Source organism: Populus trichocarpa, chromosome 1, assembly GCF_000002775.5.
Source record: "Populus trichocarpa isolate Nisqually-1 chromosome 1, P.trichocarpa_v4.1, whole genome shotgun sequence".
In the NCBI taxonomy this organism is placed as follows: domain Eukaryota; kingdom Viridiplantae; phylum Streptophyta; class Magnoliopsida; order Malpighiales; family Salicaceae; genus Populus; species Populus trichocarpa.
The window spans coordinates 10,928,595-10,951,969 of NC_037285.2; the positions used below are offsets into that span (position 1 = coordinate 10,928,595).

General features: G+C 38.7%; 3 protein-coding genes across 5 annotated transcripts in view; 1 reads left to right on the forward strand and 2 right to left on the reverse strand.

Annotated features, from left to right (window-relative positions):
• LOC112325930 (disease resistance protein RPM1-like) overlaps window positions 1-23,375 on the reverse strand; it is a 71,375-nt gene that overhangs the window by 12,933 nt on the left and 35,067 nt on the right. Inside the window, exon 3 of one of the 3 annotated variants that reach the window (XM_052455572.1) lies at window positions 19,028-20,718. The exons of the other annotated variants lie outside the window; for them this stretch is intronic. Within the exon in view, the coding sequence (XP_052311532.1) occupies window positions 19,181-20,718 (1,538 nt within the window). The 3' untranslated portion in view covers window positions 19,028-19,180. Of the gene's footprint in view, window positions 1-19,027; window positions 20,719-23,375 lie in introns of those variants that run through there. 3 annotated transcript variants of the gene reach the window in all.
• On the reverse strand, window positions 2,232-10,573 carry LOC127905742 (disease resistance protein RPM1-like). Its single transcript, XM_052455581.1, has 2 exons — window positions 8,427-10,573; window positions 2,232-3,237 (listed from the first exon to the last, which is right to left on the reverse strand). Exons 1-2 carry the CDS (start codon window positions 10,515-10,517, stop codon window positions 2,497-2,499), a joined length of 2,832 nt encoding a protein of 943 aa, XP_052311541.1. The 5' UTR covers window positions 10,518-10,573; the 3' UTR covers window positions 2,232-2,496.
• On the forward strand, window positions 3,989-5,170 carry LOC127905740 (uncharacterized). The gene is made up of 2 exons (XM_052455580.1): window positions 3,989-4,702; window positions 5,035-5,170. Exons 1-2 carry the CDS (start codon window positions 4,027-4,029, stop codon window positions 5,070-5,072), a joined length of 714 nt encoding a protein of 237 aa, XP_052311540.1. The 5' UTR covers window positions 3,989-4,026; the 3' UTR covers window positions 5,073-5,170.

The following is a 23,375-nucleotide window of genomic DNA, read 5'->3' on the forward strand; positions in this document are numbered from 1 at the left end:
TAACAAGGTTCTTGGGGTATTTCCTAGGTGATTTGAGTAAAAAATAGGTTGAAGATAAGTTTTTGGATACCGGCCACACTAGTGGCCGGATTCTAGGCTTCGTGGATGATGCCTCTTTTTTTTTTTGGAAAATGTTTGGGGCGGACGATGCGTCCTCGGCTTTATTAAACTTAAGAAAATAAAAGTCTCGCGTGTGCAGGCCATAGCTTTATGGGCCCAGTGCTAGGCCTAACCTAATTCTTTCCTTTAAATAAAAGATGCTTTTTTTAATCGATGCCTTATTTTATATGAATTTTTAAAAATAAGTTTTTGGTATATAATTTAATTAATACCTAATATCTATAATTTTTCCCCGCTTATTTAGCCTTTTTTTGGATTGCGATTGTTTTTTTTTTTTATGATAGTGGACGTGTTTAATTTTTAAAGAGGTTGGTATGATTCATCTGTGAGTTTTTTTTTTTTAAAATTATATAGATTGAATTTGTTTTTTTTTTAAATAATTGATTTTCTTATAAGATTTTTAATATGTGGAACCTTATATAATATTTTCTTTTCTTTTCTTTTATTTATGCAATTTGAAAAGTTAACAGGGATTGAAATCTTTTTTGATTTTTTTTTCTAATTTAATTGTTCGACATTGTGTTTTAGTTTTTTTTGTTGTTGTTACCTCATATTTTTATTATATTATTAAATTAATCAAGATTTAACCCAATTATCAAATTTCTTTTACATCTATAAGTATAAATCTTTATATATAAAGAAGTAAAAAATAAAGTAAGACTATATTTAGGGTCCTTCACAAAATAATTTTAACTTAATACTTTGCTGAATTTTATGTAATTTTATCATTTTTAGATTATAATTATACTTGTGGTGAGTGGAAATAAAAAAAATATATGGACATGAATACAAATTTTATGAATTTTTTGTTTAAAGAAATGTTTTTAATATTAGTAGCGATTTTAACAATAAATTATAATCTAAAATCATTTTTATTTTTTTATTACTTATATTTAGTAATACAGTTGAAAATTCTTGAAAAAAGTAGGTGTTTTTTTTTTTTCATATTATTAGTACAAAGGAAAAGGTTAAATATTTTTTTTTAAAGAGTCAAAGATAATGCAAGACAATGACCGAAAATTCCACATAAAATCAAGAAACTAAGTATCCAATTCAATAATTTTATTATTTTAAAATTTTAATTATTAGACTCAATTGACTAGTTTTATGCATTTTTATAGTTTTGTAGTAAAAATAAAGTTTCAAGAAGGTACTATATAGATTAAAGGTGATTTGAGAAGCTTCTTTTATATTATTTAAGGTTTTCTTAGAAAAATGGATTAGCCTATTTCTTAATTAGAAATAATATTATTGTTTAATTTAGTCTCTTTCTTAATTAGAGATAAGTTGATTACAATTACTAATAATTAGCTTTTTACAAAAAATAAAAAGTTAATACAAGCACTAATAATTATTTTTATATGAAAAAGGTATTAAAACTTCTCAATAGGTTAATAAGATTTCAAAAGTATTTTAGTTAAATCAATAATTAGCTACGTATTAGTGGATATTGCAAATCAAAATGAATTATTAATTACTGGCCATATTATTATTATGTACTTCTATGAAGTATTTTTTTTTATTGATATTATCCAAGGCATTATCGACCATGGATGTACTGAAACACATTATACTTAGGTTATGATGGTGTATAAGATTTCATGAAATTATACATGCATGTGATCTCCAGATTCTGTGTGAGCAAAGCAAGTTTATAGAGGTGGTTGTTTTATTTTTTGACATGGTAAAAACTGTTCCTTCTTCTTCGTCTCTGCCCCCCTCGTTTTACCTTGATGTCTGTCATCTTGCTTGTTTACGGGTAGTTTTTCTTTGTTGCATCAACATAGTGATCAGAAACGCTTGATCACTGACCGGAGAGTCGACGTATTCCAATCCTCTTGATCTCCAGTTACGAGTTTTTCAAATTGAAGGTAAGTCGCATGATGTTGGCCTGCGTTACTCCCATCTCCTTTGACGGTGGACTGGAGACCGCCTGGTTCTAGCCATGTCGTAGTGAACTTGATGACTTCTTGGGCCGAGAGGTTTACAAAGCGAGCCAATCATGGGATTAAAGAAATTGCTCTCTCCGACGAATTGGATACTTTGAAACGAGTTTCAGAGAGGTTGGTGATGCATACTAGACAGAGAAGGCAACAGGCAAACAGGGGATATATATTCAAATAATCAGTTTGATATTGAAGAAATTATGTACAGACCAGAGACTGTATATCAGCGTCTTCCTTTTATGAATATTTCAAAGGCACAGGCTTTATGATAACACCCTGCCCAAATACTATATATACACATCACTACCTGAACCACTGGGTAGTTCTTGATGTTCTACGCTGAAGCTATACAATTATCTACAGACAACTAGTAAGAATATTTACAAATCCTTCAACTACAGGTCCTAAAAATCAACTTGTAGCAGAAATATCATTTCCAGCGAGTATGAAGCTCCTGGCTCCTTATGACGGGACTTGGCCGGGAAGAGTCGTTGAAACTCTCCAGAGAATAGACCTCCCATCCCCCATCTCTCCAGTAGGTTGAGTATACTTCTGGGATGTGCGCGACTCTCCAATAATCTCCCCCTTGTTCATGTGAAAGAAGTGTCTTGATTAGTTCTCGAGGCATGTCGAAAAACTCTAGCACTTTCAGCTTTGTCAGATGCTCAATGCCTAATGGTGCCTTCTCCAGCAATTTACAGCGCTGAATGCTCAACTTTTCCACGCGAGGCAGCGCACCCACCTCCACTTCCACGCATCTTAGCTCGTCAAATTTATCAATACCTAAAAGCTTGAGTTTCTTAAACCCTCCCACCTTGAAACACAAGGTATCTCCTTCATAAACTTGAAGTAATTCAAGATGCACAAGATTGGGAAGAACCTGAAGAGATTCCAGGGGATCACCCTTTAAGCGGCTCCATTTCAAATGAACTCTGACAAGGCTTTCTAGATTAGGTATCCAGTGTGGCAGTGTCTCTAAGCGTCCTGTCAAGTACAACCGCTGAAGTAGCGGAGGAGGAGAGAAAAGGTGCTCAAGATCAAGAATCTCATCCTCTTCTACTGAAAGTAGAGACAAGGCGCGGAGGTTTCTAAGATTCTCGATAGATGAACATAAAGACTTACCATCTTCCCTTCTCAACTTTACAACACCTAACCTTCTCAGTTTAGTTAGCTTCCCAAGTTCAATCATTATATTTGTTGGCATGAGCTGTACAAACCGAGAGACAATAGGAAATTATAGCTGTAATAGTCACGTTTATCTTCTATTTATGTAAATCCCGATTGTCATGGGATCGTAATTGTTTCCTTTCCAAATACAACTAGGAAGGCTGTACATTGTGATGTATAAATCCCCTGTTTCTGCAATAAGAATATACAATTGAATTCTGCAGAAAAACCCTACTCAAATTAACATGGTATCAGAGCATAGATCCTTAAATTGATCTATTGCTACAACGAAAGTTGCTGGAACCAATAGCAGCATACGATAATGGAGGGAATAGAAGGAATGGAAGGAGCACCAGCAGAACTAGAGCAACCAAATATGGCTGCAAATCTTGAAGACCTTATGGCAAGAATGACTCAAGCCATAAACCAGAATCAAACACAGACTCCAACAGTAATGCATGATATTACTGCAACACAGATTGGTATCAAACTCGATGGTACCAATTATGCTTTATGGTCCCAAATTGTTGAGATGTTCATCTCAGGAAAAGACAAATTGGGATATATAAATGGTGATCTTCCACAACCAGAACCGAATGACCCTTCGTTTAGGAGGTGGAGGACAGAAAACTCAGTGGTAAAAGGATGGTTAATTGGCTCAATGAACCCATCCTTGGTCAACAACTTTATTCGATTCCCTACAGCTAAACAGGTATGGGATTCAATTGCTGTAACTTACTTTGATGGGGCTGATACATCTCAGGTGTATGATCTAAAGAGGCGAGTAAATAAGATGAAACAATCGGGAGAACCAATTGAAAAATACTACAATGATCTCCAAGGCTTATGGAGGGAGATTGACTTTCGTCGTCCAAACCCGATGAATTGTGTTCATGATATACAAAAATACAACACTCTCTTGCAAGAGGATCGGGTGTACACCTTTCTTGATGGATTAGATGACAGGCTTGATAAAATCAGGAGTGATGTGTTGCAACTGAAACCATTTCCAACTGTAGAACAGGCGTATGCCCATGTCCGGAGGGAAGACATAAGGCAGGCCGTGATGCTGTCCAACAGAGGAAATATTCCAGATGCTGCTGCAATGATCTCTAGAGGTATGAGAACTGGTTCACAAAACAAATTTACATTGCAGGTAGCCAAGACTGGAAACTCCTCTTCACATGGGGGGAAATTTAATCCTGCAAAAACTAAGGGCCATGTAGAAGGAGGAAACGATGGATGCTCTCACTGTGGGAACTTGAAACACACCCGTGAGACATGTTTTAAAATACATGGCTACCCCGAATGGTGGACAGAACTCAAGGCACGAAAACAAAAAGAAGCTGCTGGTGGAACTGGAAGAGCAGCCATGGTTAATTCAGCCCCTATAAATCCAGAAGCCACCCTTTCACTCGTCCCACTTGTTGAATCAAAGGAGGACAAGGCAGCCTCTCTCGGTAATCCAGGTAACAATTCCAGTAATGACAGCAGTGCCTTACTTGTGTCTAACGCAGGCAAGAATGAAGACTGGATAGTGGATTCAGGAGCTACTGATCATATGACGTTTTGTCAAGATGATTTCGTGGAAATTACAGAGCCAAGGCGAAATAATATATTCAATGCCAATGGGGTTAAGTATCCGGTTACAGGAGCTGGAACCGTAGATATATCATCTTCAATCTCATTGGCTAACACTCTTTTAGTACCCTCTCTTTCCAGTAAATTATTATCAGTGGGACAAGTCACCGAAGAACTCAATTGCTTAGTGCTAATGTATCCAACATTTTGTCTTTTTCAGGATATTCTCACGAAGGAGATCATTGGGCGTGGTACTAAAAGAGAGGGGTTATACTACATGGACGACTTCAGTTTCGGCAAAGTCAATACCATGAGTCGCACATCTAGCGCACGCGAAGAACAGATTTGGTTATGGCACTCTCGGTTGGGGCACCCTTCATTTAGCTATATGAAACATTTATTTCCGCAGTTATTTTCAACTTTGAGTTACTCAAATTTCAGATGTGAAACATGCATATTGGCCAAGAGTCACCGTGTACCTTTTCCAACTAGCATGAATAAAAGTGATATTCCATTTACTCTAATTCACTCTGATGTTTGGGGACCTTCCCCTATTACAACTATCTCGGGTATACAATGGTTTGTGACTTTTGTAGATGATTGTACGCGGATGACGTGGCTATACTTGTTGAAACGCAAGGATGAAGTATTTGGTGTATTTCGAGCATTTCATGCTATGATTCAGAACCAATATTCAGCAAAGGTCCGTATTCTTCGGACGGACAATGGGGGAGAGTATATGAATCGCAATTTTCATGAATATTTCCAAAGAACTGGTCTCCTCCATGAGTCATCGTGTAGTCAGACGCCACAACAAAATGGAGTAGCCGAAAGGAAGAATCGACACATCTTAGAAACTGCACGAGCCGTGTTGATTGGATCAAATACACCCGGCCGTCATTGGGATGACGCTGTTGCTTCGGCTGTGTATCTAATGAACCGTATGCCCTCTAAGGTTTTGGATTTCAACACCCCATTACAGGTTTTGTCAAAACATGTCACTCTACCATCTTTACTACTCATTAAGCCACGTATATTTGGATGTGTTGCCTTTGTTCATTTGCATAAAAATCAAAGGACCAAGCTGGAACCGTGTGCTGTTCGGTGCATATTTTTGGGGTATGGTACCAACAAGAAAGGGTATCGCTGCTATGACCCGAATAAAAATCGGGTATATATAACAATGGATGTCACATTTGTAGAATCGGACAAGTTTTATTCATCACATGTATCAGCTTCTTCTCTTCAGAGGGAGACTTGGGATGAAGAGCAGAAGTGGTGGACGGGACAAATTGAAGAAACAGTGGTGACAGCAGCTCCTCCATCACAGGAGGAGGAAACCATGGTGACAGCAGCCCCTACCGTGGTGACAGTGGCGCCATCACAGGAGGAGACAGAAGCAGCTGTTACACAAATGGATGAAAATATGGTGACAGCGGATGCTGCTAGACATATAGAGGAAGAAGCGGATGCTGCTATACATATAGAGGAAGAAGCAGTAACGGGAACACCAACAGGAACACCATCACCAGTTGCAGATAATGGCCTGTATGAAGACATCATGGTTATTGACTCTGACGATGAATCTCCTAGTAGAAGAACCCCTCTTTTGGAAGTACCCGACAGTGACAATCCTTCTCCTGAGAATATTCCTGAGGTAAGACCTTCTGCATCACCTTCCAGCAATGTTTTGGATATTGCAACTGGTTATCACTTACCTTTCAGGAGTAACCGTGGCAAAGCTCCAGCTCGCTACTCTCCTGGAGAAGCAGGGAAGAAATCCAAGTACCCAATTTCTAATCATATGACAACAAAAGGCTGGTCTGATCCTCTTATAAAATTTGCACAAAAGCTGTCTTCAGATCACATTCCTTGCGGAGTCCATGAAGCCTTAGCAGATCACAAATGGTCAGTAGCAATACAAGAGGAAATGGAAGCTTTGAATCGGAATAGAACTTGGGATCTTGTCCCACTGCCGGCTGGAAAAAAAACAGTGGGGTGTAAGTGGGTATTCTCAATTAAACACAAAGCAGATGGATCCATTGAACGATACAAGGCGAGGTTAGTGGCTAAGGGATATACTCAGACATACGGCATAGACTATCAGGAGACATTTTCCCCTGTAGCGAAGCTAAACACCGTGAGGGTGCTGTTATCTGTGGCTGCAAATCTAGATTGGCCCCTACACCAATTTGACGTGAAGAACGCCTTTCTTCACGGAGATCTTAAGGAAGAAGTATACATGGATATCCCACCAGGCTATATGTCATCCTCCACAGGAATTGTCTGCAGGTTACAAAGGGCATTGTATGGACTGAAACAATCACCGCGTGCATGGTTTGGTCGCTTTAGCATGGCTATGAGAAAGTATGGTTTTCAACAAAGCAACTCAGATCATACTCTCTTCCTAAAACGACGACAAGGGAAAATAACTGCCTTGATAATCTATGTCGATGACATGATAATCACAGGAGATGATTCAGAAGAAATCTATAGACTGGAGAAACATTTGGCCATGGAATTTGAAATGAAGAACTTGGGTGGACTCAAATATTTTCTTGGAATAGAAGTGGCTAGATCAAAACAAGGCATCTTTCTATCACAACGAAAGTATGTACTTGATCTACTAGCCGAAGTTGGAATGCTCGACTGCAAGCCGGCGAATACTCCAACAATTCAGAATCAGAAACTTGGGGAGTATCCTGATCAAACCCCAACTGACAAAGAGAGGTATCAACGACTGGTGGGTAAGCTAATTTATTTATCTCATACTCGTCCAGATATTTCATACGCGGTGAGCGTGGTCAGTCAATTTATGCATTGCCCTAGTAAAGATCACATGGATGCGGTTGTTCGAATTCTTCGATACTTGAAATCAGCTCCGGGAAAGGGGATTATGTTCTCTAAGAATGATCACTTAGATGTTGAAGGCTATACAGATGCAGACTGGGCAGGAAACTTGGCCGACAGAAAATCCACATCAGGATACTTCACATTCGTCGGAGGCAACTTGGTTACGTGGAGGAGTAAGAAACAAAAGGTGGTAGCTCTATCAAGTGCGGAAGCCGAGTTTAGAGGTATGGCAAAGGGGCTTTGCGAGCTTTTGTGGCTCAGACACCTACTCTCAGAAATTGGATTTGCACCCAATTTAGAAATGAATTTATATTGTGATAATAAAGCCGCGATAGAAATATCTCAGAACCCAATCCAACATGACAGAACGAAGCATATTGAGATAGACCGGCATTTTATTAAACAGAATCTTGAAGAAAAGGTAATTCGCTTTCCGTTCGTCAGATCAGAGGACCAACTTGCGGACATGCTTACAAAAGCCGTTTCAAACAAAAACTTTCACAGCTCACTTGACAAGCTGGGTATCAAAGACATTTCTACACCAACTTGAGGAGGAGTGTTGGCATGAGCTGTACAAACCGAGAGACAATAGGAAATTATAGCTGTAATAGTCACGTTTATCTTCTATTTATGTAAATCCCGATTGTCATGGGATCGTAATTGTTTCCTTTCCAAATACAACTAGGAAGGCTGTACATTGTGATGTATAAATCCCCTGTTTCTGCAATAAGAATATACAATTGAATTCTGCAGAAAAACCCTACTCAAATTAACAATATTACCATTGCCGTGGTTTGCCTCAACAAAACATAGTTTTTGTAGGGATTGCAGTTGTCCTATTTTCTCAAGAGCCTTGAAACCATTCTTCGAGTGGAAGTGTGCGTAAGACTCAAATTTATAGCGATAAACCAGGAGATGACGAAGTCGTTGTAGCTTCAAGATCTCATCGGGCAATTCAGTGACATACGTGTGTTTGAGATCCAAGGTCTCTAGGTGTTGAAGTTTCCCTATATAGGATGGGACTATACTTACCTTAGTTTCCTTCAAACTTAGATACCTAAGGTAATACAGGTTGATAACTTGAACTGGAAACATTTTTATTGGAGCACCTTGCAAATCCAGCACGTGAAGCAGCCTAAAACCATTAGGAAACAAGGTTCGTAGGGGCGACTTCTCTACCACCCCAAACATGAACAAAGAACGCAACTGAGAGACGCACCTATTCAGTTGTACGTTTCGCACTGTGTAGTGTATCGATAGACGCCGAATTTTGTCTGGCCACATTGCATTTTGATCCTTGGCTATAACTGCAAAGTTCTGGTCTCTTGACTTTGAAATGATAATCTCTCGCAGGAGGTCATGGGGGCGACATGTTTTGACCCTTCCGTCACTAGCTGTCTCCGCCACTTGCAACAGGCTTCTGTTTAGGAGTTCATTGAAATAGTCCTCTGCAACATCTTCTAACTCCTTTCCATATTTTGCTTCCACAAATCCTTCCGCAACCCATAGACGAATAAGTTTCGTATGTTCAATTAGATGATCCTCTGGAAAGATGCTCACATACAAGAAACAAGACTTTAGATAGTACGGAAGATCATTGAAACTGAGAGAAAGCACCTTTTTCAGATTGAGAAGCTTATTATTGTCCTCAATTTCAGCACCAAGACTACGTCGAACCATTTCCCATTCATCTATCCTTCGCTTGTCCTTTGCAGCAAGAACGCCACTGATTGCCACAATTGCAAGTGGAAGCCCCTCGCATTTTCTCAAGATATTCTTACAAATATCCTCCAAATGATGAGGACATGAATTCCCCCGGAATGTCTTCCTGCAGAAAAGAGTCCACGACTCTTCTGGAAGCAAGGGCTCCAAGTTATAGACCTTGCCTTCTGATTCTATGCGAGAGGTGAAGGCTAGATCAGCATTGCGTGTAGTGAGCATGACCCGGCTGCCGCAGTTGTTGGTTGGCAAGGCATACTTGACAGCATCCCACTCATTTACGTGCCATACATCATCCAGGACTATTAGGTACCTTCTTTTCTGCAGGACCTCTTTGATTATTGATTTTAGCTGACTGCTGTTCTGGCTCTCTAAATTTTTGGGGACTGGCTTCCTATCTGCAGCAAAGAGTTGTTGAAGAATGTCTTTAAGTAGTTCTTCCATCTTGTAAGATCGAGACACTGTAATCCAGGCATGGACACTGAAATGTTTCTTCACTTCTGCATCATCATAGACTTGCTTTGCCAAGGTGGTTTTTCCCAGCCCTCCCATCCCAGCAAGCGAAACTACTTCACGTCCTGAACGACCATCGACAAGCCAACCAACAAGCTTGCTTTTGCGCTCCTCGATTCCCACTAGATCAGTCATGTCTAGAAGAAGGGCATCTTCTCTTCGGTCCTGCCAGCCTGTGCTAGCGGAACTCGAACCATGTTCAGCTACGAAGAACTTTTGACGGAGTCTGCGATGGCCATCCGAGATATTTCTGATTCTTGAGTTCATGGCTTTTATTTGCGAAGCAATTCGATAACGAGCCTTCATATTTTTGATGCAGCATGACATCTTATGGATCAAACCATAGAGTCCACTCGCATGATCATGTGCCAGGAGAATTGTGAACTCATCCAGAATATCTTCAGTTTCATGAGCAACGTCCCTTATTTGCTTAACCCACACCTTGACTTCCTCATCGCTCTCTTCTAATGTATCTGCAACGCGCAGGAAGGCTCTTATCCGCTCCAACTCTCCTCTCACATATACAATTTCTTCCCGCCCACCTCTTAATAACTGCAGCTCATTTTCAAAAAGAGGTGCAAGCTTGTCAAGTAGAAAGGTCACTGCACTCTCCGCCATTTTTCTCTCAACTTTCTTGGATCATTTTTTTTCCCATCTGCAGGAGTTCCTCTATGTTGAGGAGGACTTACATATTATAACCAAGTTCTTGGTCTTTGTCGTATTGTTTATTAATGGTATGCAAATTACGTCATTGCTGACGCTTATCTCAACGAATCTTAATCAAGTTGGGCAGTCAAATATCCTTTTCTGGGGTAAGGCTCTCCGCCAACGTTGTCCTTTACTCCTCTATCCTTCTCAATCACATGCACATAAAACAAACTGTGCGATATGGTATTTAAGATTATTAAAAATAAATATGAAACTGATTGATAAGATTATTTATTTATTTTGTAAATTCAATGAATTATGGGAATTGATTCTACTTAATCTTGGATTAATTTTGCTTGATTGAATTAGATTTATTGATTTTACAAATTTTTGAATTATCAATAATTAATTAACATGGATAGAGGGATTTCATTCGTAGTAAAAATACAAGTAGAAAACTCTTGAATGAAATTATCAATAATTAATTAATTTAGTTTGTAAGCTTTGAATGAAAATGTATTAATTTGTTGTTGAAATGCGCTATTGACAGGTATCTTCGACAACAACTTTTTTTCTTGTCTTGTTTTTTATTTGAGAATATTCTACGATTATATTCTTTATATATTTGTAGCTGCGCGCTTTTGTTTCATATTTACATATTATCCCACAAATATATAATTGATTTTTATTAAACATACACATATTTGAAGGATATATATGTACATGCATGTTAAGCATCTAGAGACGTACGTAACACTCATGATTTTGTCTATCCTTACCTTTATCGTGTGTCTGTGAAATCAGGAAGGAAGAAAAACAGAAGGCTGAGTCAGCTAAGGTAAAGAAAATGCTAGGAAATGTCCAAGCAATGTATAGTACTTAGATTCAACAGATTACAGCATCTTAACTTGGTGTACTTTCATGCTTTTCAAGGGTGATTTTCTTCCTCTTTTTCTTTTTGGAAACAGCCTTTTCATGGTTTAATCATGTGTTTGCCGAAACAATTTGCTGAGAGGATCATTAATGAGTAGCATAACCACTTGACAACGTAGACAGACAGATGCTGATGTTGTTGAAGTAACAGATTACGTGCCTGTTTGGAAGAGTGATAGAAATTATTTTTTAAAATACATACGATTCAACTGCAATCTGTAGTCTACAACAGACAGGGACACCATCTCTACTAATTAAAGGAAGTAATTGAATTCCCAGGTCTTAGAATACTCACAACGCAGCCTGCACTAAGGTCAAATACATTACGATTGGAATAAAGACGAAGAATGCATTGAAAACCATTGCAATCATATTAGGAACTTGCATCAATTGAGTGTTTTACGGGGCACTGAAATTGCCAGGATAGTTCTTGTCTGTTTCCGTGCTTTTACACTGTTGTGCTTGCGATAGCTGAAGTCAACAGTTGTGACAGAAACATCTGCAATCAAGTTTTCATCTTTGGTTTAACCGTCCAAACTCTTTATAAACCTCTTTGCAAGCAACCGCCCCTCTTCCTTGAAAAAGCCAGTGCTGCATGCCTTCCTCTTCAACGTTTCGGTGGCTTTAATAGCTGCGTAAAGCTCTTATTGGTCGTTTTCATTGCATCTATGGCCTTGGAAATCTGCCTGCTCTATATATCCGAATCTGATCGCTCTTGTAACTTCATCAATATATCTACTATATAATAATTCATACATTGATATGTCTCTGTTGCGCCCTGTAAATTGCAAAGAGATTTCTCATGAGTGGATTTCTTGCCTGAGACCCAAGTTAGGAAAGGTTTAATTTCGTTGCGTGAAAGATGGCTCAAGAATACTTGACCGGTAGAACCAAAAAGAAGATTATAGCATTGAGTAGAAAATCGAGCAACCGAGAACTGTACTTCTTTATTCATTGCTGATTTATTGACCGAAAGAAAGAAAAGTAGCATAATTTATATGCTCAAAATTATCTATCCCTCTGATTGATCAGCCCTCCTGTACTGCTCTACGATCTTGTTAATTTCAGGTGTTAAAAAGGAAACCAAATTAGGCTAAGCGAAGAAAAACAGTATTTGTCAAGGCTGTCAATTTTGTTTTGTTATGTTTTGATTTGGATGACAAATATATCTCATATCATTTAAAAAAATAAAAAAAAATCTAAAATTTAACAGGTGAAACTTATGGGCTGGGATTTAGACCGTTTTATGGGCCGCTGAGACAATGGGCCTTTTGTTCCCTTTCAATGCAATCCCACAGCAGTAGTCTATGACCAGGGAGTATGGACGACGGATCTAACTGAGGGTAAAAAAAATAAAAAATAAAATCTTTTTGATAACATATATATTGTTCTTCAGAGTGACCCCATTGGACTTCATGCAATCCATGCACAGCCACCTTGAAATCATCAGCAAGCTCGTTTATGTCACTATGGTGCTCCAAATCATCATCATCTTCTTGTACCTTAATAACAGAACTACACTGTCCATTGTCCATCATTACTGACCTGTCCATTGCTAATTCGAACTCATCCAATAATTCAGCTATTAACTCCTCCAGATATCCCCAGTCTATCTTCCTTGGTCCCTCGTCCTCGCCGCCGCCGCCACCACCACGGTTCATGATCAATGACTTGCATGCAATCTCGTGACTATCTTCTTCTTCTTCTTCTTCTTCTCCTTCTCCTTCATCATCATCATCATCATCGTCATCATCATTATTGTCGTCGTCGTTGTCGTGATGCATGTTCAAAGTCTTGAAACATTCTTCTTTACATAGGGAAAGAACAAGAGGATTTAGTTTGAAAAAATCGATACCCAATTTATCTCTCCTCTCATCAACATGGTTGTAATCAGATGAAGAAAATGACGGTACTTCCTCTTTCTCTTGATCATCATGATCTTGATTGTATGAAAAATAACTAAACCCCATTGTCGTGATAGTGAAATTGACAAACAAAAGGATATATAGTCAGTGGAAGAAGAACTTTGAGAGCTAAAGTAACCAAAAGGTGAAAGTCAAGAAACAAGGAGCTGCTACCGATGGAGAGACTTGGGAGAGAATGGACAAACAAGATCTGTGACTAGACTACAATGATTTGACAGTAATAATTAATTGGTGAGGTTCAGTTATATATAAACACGGGAGCAAACATGGAGTCCTACCAGGATTAAACCTTTTGCTAACGTTTCAAATCCATTTAGAATTCTCTCATCTACTTTCCTGAACGGAGTAGGATTCACTCTACAACTACCTATGTCGGTTTAACTGTACTTCACAACTTTAAATAGAATTATTATTACTCATTTAATCAATAAATCAACCAATGCACAGCACATTTATCAATTGCATATTGTTTCATCGCTACTGTGGTTAGACAATGAAAGTACAACATTCATACATCAAAAGCAACAGATATATACGCCAATGATCAGAGCCAGATATGCCTTGAAGAGCTTGCTTGCGTATTTACAGTATCTGTTCATACACTCAGCATCAAATATAAGACAACAGAGAAACGCTATTTTCAACAATCACGAATTTCATTGTCTGTGTTGAATTCATGTCTCAGAAGCTGCTGATGAAGAAACAGCTGATGTGGAATCTGCTGATGTGGAAGCTGTTATGAGTTTTTAGTTTTAATAAAACATTAGCTATTTGAATTAGTCAATTTCTGTTAGGATTGATATAATCTTTTTGTTTAATTATTATCCTTTGAATTCTGTTACGTAACAGCAGGAGATAATGTTGCTGTTACTTGCCTTTAAAGCTTTACTTTTCAATGTTTTCTATTAAGTCTGCATAATCAATAAAACAGAGAGCAAGAAGTCGATATTCGTTCTCTTTTGCATTTTCATTTGTTAAAATCCAACAAATTGGTATCAGAGCCGATTTTTTTCTTGAGAGATCTGTGAGACAGAGAGAGCCTAAACACTTACCCTAAACACTTACCATTCTTCTAAAAAACCAATCAAAACAAAATGAATTGAGAAGCCTCCGTAAATTTAATGGCACCACCAGTATTTGATGGAACAAACTATCAAGTTTGGGCTGTTCGAATGGAAGCTTATCTTGATGCAAATGATCAGTGGGAAGCCGTTGAAAACACATATGAGGTTCCTCCTTTGCTTGACAATCCAACTATAGCTCAAATGAAAAATCATAAGGAGAGTAAGCAAAAGAAATCAAAGGCAAAAGCTAGCCTATTTGCAGCTGTCTCGTCTTCAATCTTCACCAGAATCATGACTCTGAAGACAGCAAATGAGATATGGAGCTTTCTAAAAAAGGAATATGAAGGGAATGAACGAGTGAAGGGCATGCAAGTTTTAAATCTAATCAGAGAATTTGAGATGCAAAGAATGAATGAATCAGAAACCATCAAGGATTACTCTGACAGACTTCTTGACATTGTAAACAAAGTAAGACTTCTTGGTACTGAATTTACTGATTCTAGAATTGTTCAGAAAATTCTTGTTACAGTCCCTGAAAAATTTGAAGCTACAATATCATCAATAGAAAACTCAAAGGATGTATCAAGCATCACTTTGGCAGAGCTACTGAATGCACTGCAGGCTCAAGAACAAAAAAGACTCATGAGGCAAGCAGGTTCTGTGGAAGGTGCTTTTTTTGCAAAATCACAGAATAACATGCAACAAAGAAACAGAAATTACAGCAGCAGCAACACAACATTTACATTGTGTTCTTACTGCAAAAAATCCAACCATCCACAGAGCAGATGTTGGTGGAGGCCGGATATAAAATGTCACAAATGTGGACAGCTAGGACACATTGGAAAGGTATGCAAATCTCAACAACAACAGCAGCAGTAAGGAGAAGTCAAAACTGTTGTTGAACAACCTGAAGAAGAACAATTGTTTGTAGCATCATGTTTTGTTGCCAATAACTCAACAGAGAGCTGGCTTATAGACAGTGGTTGTACCAGCCACATGACCTATGATAAAGAGCTTTTCAAAAGGCTCGACAGAACAGTTATTTCCAAAGTGAGAATTGGAAATGGGGCATGTCTTGCAGTAAAGGGTAAAGGAACGGTGGCAATCAAAGGCAACACAGGTTTAAAATTAATTTCTGATGTCTTATATGTTCCTGAAATTAATCAAAATCTTTTGAGTGTTGGTCAGCTGCTTGAGAAAGGATATAAAGTGTTGTTTGAAGACAAGTTTTGCTTGATTACTGATGCACAAAACAAGGAAGTATTTAAAATTCAGATGCAAAGTAAAAGCTTTGCCTTGAATTTTACAGAAGAAGAACAAGCAACAGTACATGAAGAAAATAGCAGTACAATGCTTTGGCATAGAAGATTGGGGCATTTTCATCATACAGCTATACTCTTTATGAAAAACAACAATCTTGTGAAAGGCCTACCTGATTTAGAAGAAGATCTTCCATTGTGTGCAGCCTGTTAGTATGGGAAGCAGACAAGACTCCCATTTCCACACAATAAAAGCTGGAGAGCTACACAGAAACTACAACTAGTGCACACTGATGTGGGAGGACCTCTGAAAATATCATCATTAAACGGCAGTAAGTATTACATTACTTTCATTGATGATCATACAAGAATGTGCTGGATTTATTTCATGAAGTATAAATCTGAAGTTGCTGATATCTTCTGGAAGTTCAAAGCTTGGGTGGAAAAACAAAGCACACACAAAATGCAGGTGGTCAGATCAGATAATGGAACAGAATATACCTCAGAAAAATTCAACAAGTTCTGTGAAAAGAAAGGCATTGAACATCAGCTAACAGCACCTTATACCCCTCAGCAAAATGGGGTTGTTGAGAGAAAAAACAGAACACTCATGGAGATGACAAGATGTTTATTACATGACAAAGGATTGCCAAAGAATTTATGGGCTGAAGCTGCAAATACAGCAGTGTTTCTTTTGAACAGATTGCCAATAAAAGCTCTGCAATAGAAAACTCCATTTGAGGCATGGTATGGCTATAAACCAAAGTTGCAAAATTTAAAAACTTTCGGTTGTCTTTGTTTCTTTTACATTCCACAGGTCAAAAGAGACAAACTTGATAAAAAGGCAGAACCTGGAATCTTTGTAGGCTACAACTTAGTATCCAAAGCCTACAGGATTTATCTTCCACAAGACAACAAAGTGATTGTTAGCAGAAACATCTAATTCTTTGAGTCAGAAAGCTGGAATTGGGAGAAAAATAAGCTTGAATTTCAAGAGGAGAATGCTGATGTTGATGATGAATCTGTTACAAAAATCAGATTGCTTTCTGATATCTATCAGAGTTGCAATGTGGCATTAATTGAACCTGCAGGATATGAAGAAGCTGTTGCAGATCAACATTGGATGGCTGCAATGAAGGAGGAGCTTATGATGATTGAGAAGAATCAGACTTGGTTGCTTGTGAACAGACCTGCACATAAAAAGGCCATAGGAGTTAAATGGGTTTATAGAACCAAGTTCAATGCTGACGGTTCTATAAATAAACACAAAGCAAGACTTGTTGTCAAGGGATATGCTCAAATGTTTGGGGTGGATTTTTCTGAAACCTTTGCTCCGGTTGCTAGGCTTTATACTATAAGAATGCTGCTTGCTCTTGCTGCTCAAAATGGCTGGACTATACATCAAATGGATGTCAAATCTGCTTTTTTAAATGGATATTTGGAGGAGGAAATATTCGTGGAGCAGCCTGAAGGTTTTGTTGTTCAAGGAGAAGAGGAGAAAGTATATTTGCTGAAAAAGGCTCTCTATGGTTTAAAGCAAGCACCAAGGGCTTGGTACAGCAGGATTGATGCTCATTTGTTAGACTTAGGCTTTACAAAAAGTCTAAGTGAATTTACACTCTATCTCAGAAAAATCAATGATGAATTGCTTGTGGTTTCTCTTTATGTGGATGATTTACTTGTGACAGGAAGTAACATGGAGTAGATTGATGTGTTCAAAAGAGAAATGAAGAAAGTCTTTGAAATGACTGACTTGGGAAAGATGACATTCTTTCTCGGCATGGAAGTTCAACAAAAGCAGAATGAAATCTTCATATGTCAGCAAAAATATGCCAAAGAGATTTTAAAGAAGTTCAACATGGAAGAGTGCAGATCAACAGCAACACCAATGAATCAAAAGGAGAAATTTTGCAAAGAAGATGGAGCTGCAAAGATTGATGAAACACTCTACAGAACCTTAATAGGATGCTTAATGTATCTTACTGCAACAAGACCCGACATTATGAATGCTACAAGTATACCTTCAAGGTATATGCATTGTGCAAGTGAAATTCATTTTCAGGCAGCAAAAAGAATTGTCAGATATATTAAGGGAACAATTGACTATGGATTGAAGTTCTGTCAAGTCAAAAACTCCATACTCCATGGTTATTCTGACAGTGATTGGGCCAACTGTGTTGATGATATGAGAAGCACTTCAGGTTATTGTTTTAGTTTTGGTTCTGCCATTTTTTCGTGGAGTTCAAAGAAGCAAGAATTCATTACTCAATCCACAGCTGAGGCAGAGTATGTTGCTGCTACTGCTGCTGTGAATCAGGCTATTTGGATTAGAAAGTTAATGGCTGATCTGCAGATGGAGCAAAAGGAAAGCACACAAATACTTGTAGACAATCAAGCTGCAATTGCAATTGCAAAAAATCTTGTGTTTCATGGCAAAACGAAACATTTCAAACTGAAACTCTATTTCCTAAGAGAAGGTGAAATACAGCTAATCTATTGCAAAACAGAAAATCAAAATGCTGATATTCTGACCAAGCCGCTTCCTCAAGCAAAGTATGAATTCTTTAGGCAGAGACTTGGAGTCTGTAGCTTCAGAGCCAAAGAGGAGTGTTGAATTCATGTCTCAGAAGCTGTTGATGAAGAAGTTGCTGATGAAGAAACAGCTGATATGGAATCTGCTGATGTGGAAGCTGTTATGAGTTTTTAGTTTTAATAAAACACTAGCTATTTGAATTAGTCAATTTCTGTTAGGATTGATATAATCCTTTTGTTTAATTATTATCCTTTGAATTCTGTTACGTAACAGCAGGATAATGTTGCTGTTACTTGCCTTTAAAGCTTTACTTTTCAATGTTTTCTATTAAGTCTGCATAATCAATAAAACAGAGAGCAAGAAGTCGATATTCGTTCTCTTTTGCATTTTCATTTGTTAAAATCCAACGGTCTGCTTGTGGCAATGGCGAGGTTTGATGTGCTGTCTCCTTTACTAAATGTCTCTTAAGAATGGACACCGCAGACCCCATTCCCTCTATAAGTTGAATAAACAGGGGCTATGTGTGAAACTCTCTTACAGTCTTCACCTGGCTCATGTACTGTGACCCGGAACAACTCATCTGTCAGTGTCCAAAAACTGAAGCACTTTCAGTTCAGTTAGATGCTCTGGTCCGGATGTAACTCATGATAATTAGCTTTAAATAATAATAAAATATTTCTTAAATATTTTAGAAGGCCTCATTTTGGCCCTGTTCACCTTAAGCCGCCTCTGACAACAACAGGCAAGAATTGAATTTGATATGCACTTATTCAGACAATCCATGCTCGAGATTAGTGAAATAATCATTACACTGTGCACCAAGGAGGATACAGGGGAATGGAAGAGAGAAACATAAACATGATTAATTTACAATGATCTGTATATACCAGACAGACATTTGATAACTAATCACAGCACGTTATTTCCAAGTATAGTTGCGTTTGTACAAAGTGGGGCTAAGCTGGGCAGAATGTTTGTCTTCTAATTTGGCACTCAATAAAGAGAAGATATCCCAATTGCCATTATTCCAATACGTAGAGTAAACATCTGGCACATGTGCAACCTTCAAGTAATCTCCATCTTCTCCATTCGGATGCAGCGTCATAACTAGTTCTTTCGGCATGTTGAAAAATTCCAATACTTTCAGTGTGCTCAAGTGTTCAATGCCTGATGGCACCCTCCGCAACGATTTGCAGCTTTGGACTATCATCTTTTCTAGACTAGGCATCGCTCCCCGCTCTACAATTATTATCCTGAGCCTGTCTAGTTTATTTAGCCCCAAAAACTTGAGCCGCTGAAATCCCTTGGCTTGAAAACACAAGATCTCTCCATTGTAAACCTGTACGAATTCAAGATGCACTAGATTGGGCAAATATTGAAGAGATAGCAGTGGATCTTCACTTAACTTACTCCATTTTAGAACCAACTTGACCAAACTGTCCAGTGAAGATATCCAATCTGGAAACTTCTCCATACGTCCTGCCAAGTACAATCGTTGAAGAAATTGAGGAGGCGATGCTAAGTAGTCCAGATCAATAATCTCGCTTTCTGTGATTGAAGTAAGTGACAAGGCACGAAGATTCGTCAGCCTTTCAATAGAAGAACAGAGAGCCTTTCCATGTTTTTTCTTCAACTTAACAATTCCTAACCTTCTCAACTGTTTCAATCTTCCCAGTTCCAACATAAGATTCCTGCCTTGATGTGCCTCTACGAAGCAAAGCTTTTGTATGGATTGTAGACCTCCAATATGAGCTGGTGCCTTGAAACCGTATTTGGCGGGGATCCGGTCATCAGAATCAATTTCATAGCGATACACCAAGAGGTAGCAAAGTTTTCGGAGCTTCCGAATCTCAGCAGGTAATACAGAAACTTGGGCATGTTTCAGATCCAACGTCTCAAGATTCTTAAGCTTGCTAATGGAACTTGGAATGAAACTCACTCTGGTATTCCTCAAACTTAAATATTTTAAGAGGAAGAGGCTGACAACTTCATTAGGAAATTCCTTTAGAGGTGCACCTTCCAGATCCAGCACGTGAAGCAGCCTGAGACGACCAGAAAATAAGTTGTGCACAGGAGACTCATAACTACAATCTGCCACCCAGAATGTCAGCAATGAACGAAATCGAGAGGCAACATGTCTTTGCTGTTTACTTGGCATGACATTATGCATCGACACACGACGAACTTTTTCTGGCCATATCGTGCCTTCTTCCTTGGCAATTGCCACAAAGTCCTGATCCTTTGCCTTTGTAATCATAATCTCGCGCAGGAGGTCATGGACGCGGCATGTTTTGACCCGTCCATCACTGGTTGCCTTAACCACTTGAACCAAGCTTCTCTTCATGAGCTCATTCAGGTAGTCTTGTGCAACTTCCTCTACTGTCATTCCTTCTTTGCCTTTCACAAATCCTTCAGCTATCCACAATCGAATAAGCCTCATACGCTTGATTCGATTACCTACAGGGAAGATGCTGAAATACAACAAACAAGATTTAAGATAGTAAGGCAAATCATTGTAACTGAGTGACAGTATTTTTCTTGCACTCATCAGCATGTCATTTTCTTCTAATCCAGCACCGAGGCTAAGATGTACCATTTCCCATTCGTCTGTTTTACTCTTGTCCTTTGTTGCCAGAACACCACTAATTGCTACAATTGCAAGCGGCAATCCCTCACATCTACCCAAAATTGTTTCTGAAACATTCTTCAAATGTGGAGGGCAAAGGTTATCCTGAAATATCTTTTTGCAGAACAAAGTCCAAGATTCTTCTTGAGACAACGGATTTAAAGGGTAGACTTTGTCAGGGGAATCCATGCATGAAGTAGAGGCAACTTCAGTATTACGTGTTGTGACCAATATCCGACTGCCACAGATATTGTTCGGCAACGCATGCTGGAAAGCACGCCAAGCACTTGTGTGCCACACATCGTCCAGGACAATCAGGTATTTCTTCTGTCGGAGGAATTCATGGATGACACTCCTTAGCTTATTATAGTTCATGCTGTCCACACCTTTTGGATCTGGTTTCCTGTGAACACGGAAGAGCTGTTGAATCATGTCTTTTAAGAGGTCCTCTCTCTTAAAAGATTGAGATACAGTTATCCAAGCACGGAACTTGAAGTGTTTCTTCACGTCTGAATCATCGTAGACCTTTTTGACCAAGGTTGATTTTCCCAAGCCTCCCATTCCGACCACAGAAATCACTTCACGTCCTGATTTGCTTCCTAGAAGCCACTCGATCAGCTGCTTTTTGGGTTTTTCAATGCCCACCAGATCAGCTTCTTCTAGTAGAAGGGCATCCTTTTGACATTCAAGCCTAGGGATGCTGATGGAGCTTGATCCTTGAATCATTATATTATTTTTATTGCAGTATCTCCGATGTGACTCTGAGATACTGATCACCCGAGACTTGATGATTTGAATTTTTGAAGCAATTCGACGCCGAGCTCTTGCATCCTTAATAGAGCGAGAGATTTTCCTGAAACAGGAAAAAAACCCGTGCCCAGTATCACTAGCAAGGGATAGGCTGAAATTATCGAGAGCATCCTCCGTGTCATAAGCTGCATCTCTCACTTTCTTGATCAAACATTTTAGAACAGGATCACCGTCTTCCATCGCATCTGCAAGTCTTAGGAAGGCTGTCATGAACTCAAGCTCATCACTGATATACTCTGCTTCACCCTGGACTCCTGCCAGTTGTTTTCCCCTTTCTGCAAGGAAGTCTCCGAGCTTGGTGAGTAAAAAAGTAACCACGCCCTCAGACATGGATGGTCTTTTTAGCTTTCCAATTAGTGTTTCTGAAACTCCAGGGAGTGCAATAATGGTGTTTGGAGTTGGGGTTGGCTTGTAACTTTCGAAAGTTAACTCTGTCTACATAATGGCATTGCATAGATATATCTGGTAAATCTGAATGAGCACTTCCTTCATGAAAATGATTTTTAGTAGCCAATGAGACGTTTTCTTAAGAGTGTAGGCCACTTCCAATCACCATCAGCTAGGCTAATCTATAATTGCTGTCTACGTAGTTTACTATTTCAATCTCCAGGCAACTTCTCTGCAATCGCGTGTCCATCTGTCTAACCAGTGCCTTAATCCTTTTCTGAACAAGGAAATTCCTTTTCTCTCTCTCACGGATAAAAGGCAAATTAATAATTGTTTTTTTTTTACCATGTAGTTTCAGCAAAGAAACTTAAAAAATTTGTTATTTTCTTCTCAGAAATTTAAGACCCTGCCGTTATCAGATACAAATGGATTCTTAAGCCCACCTTGCTGAATGTAAAGAGATGAGGTGGTTGAGTGTAAATCCTGCAATGTAATGTCTAACCAGCTAGATGGTTGCGACATTAGCTGTTTTAAATTAATGTAAAACTTGTCCAAGACAAACAATCTGACGCCAACATGAAGGTTTTACAATCAGCTCTAGCATATAAATATTAGAATTATGGGGTGGAAAACGACCGGCAATATGTGCATCGAGGAATAAATTAAAGATAAGATAAGAAAAATGAAAGGGTGATTCTAGCTGACACACCATGTTAGGTAATATCTAATAAAATAGCCAACCCCAAGTTGAGCTGACGCTGCTTGCTTTCAGCTAGTGACACGATGCTCTCTCACGTGCAGACGATACTATACTAGATTGACGGGGTGTTTGACACAGTTTTCTGTTTCTGTTTCTGTTTCTATTTTTTAAAAGTGTTTTTGGATTGAAAAAAACATTAAATTGATATTTGTTTTAGTGTTTTGTGCTTCCCTGTACAGATAACAAGGTAACATGTGCTTTCTCTGCATATATAGTTGATAAATCTGTAAGTATTTACCATTTGATGACAAGGAGTTTGGTTTGGATACTGGTATCCCAATTGCAAGTTGGCATGCTGTATTCGAACTGGAACTTATTAAAGTGGTTTCCTTCGTTTTTCCTTGTGGGTTATTATTTCACTCCTCATCTAGGCACACGTAACTCCATAACCACACCAGAACCTAACACCATGGACTGACCTCTAGAGAGCAAGTGGCACCTGGGACTAGACAAGATAACCCGAGAGTTGAATTTACTTGTGTCGGCATTTGGTGCGTGGGCTGCAGGTCATGGACTTTACTTTTCATCTTG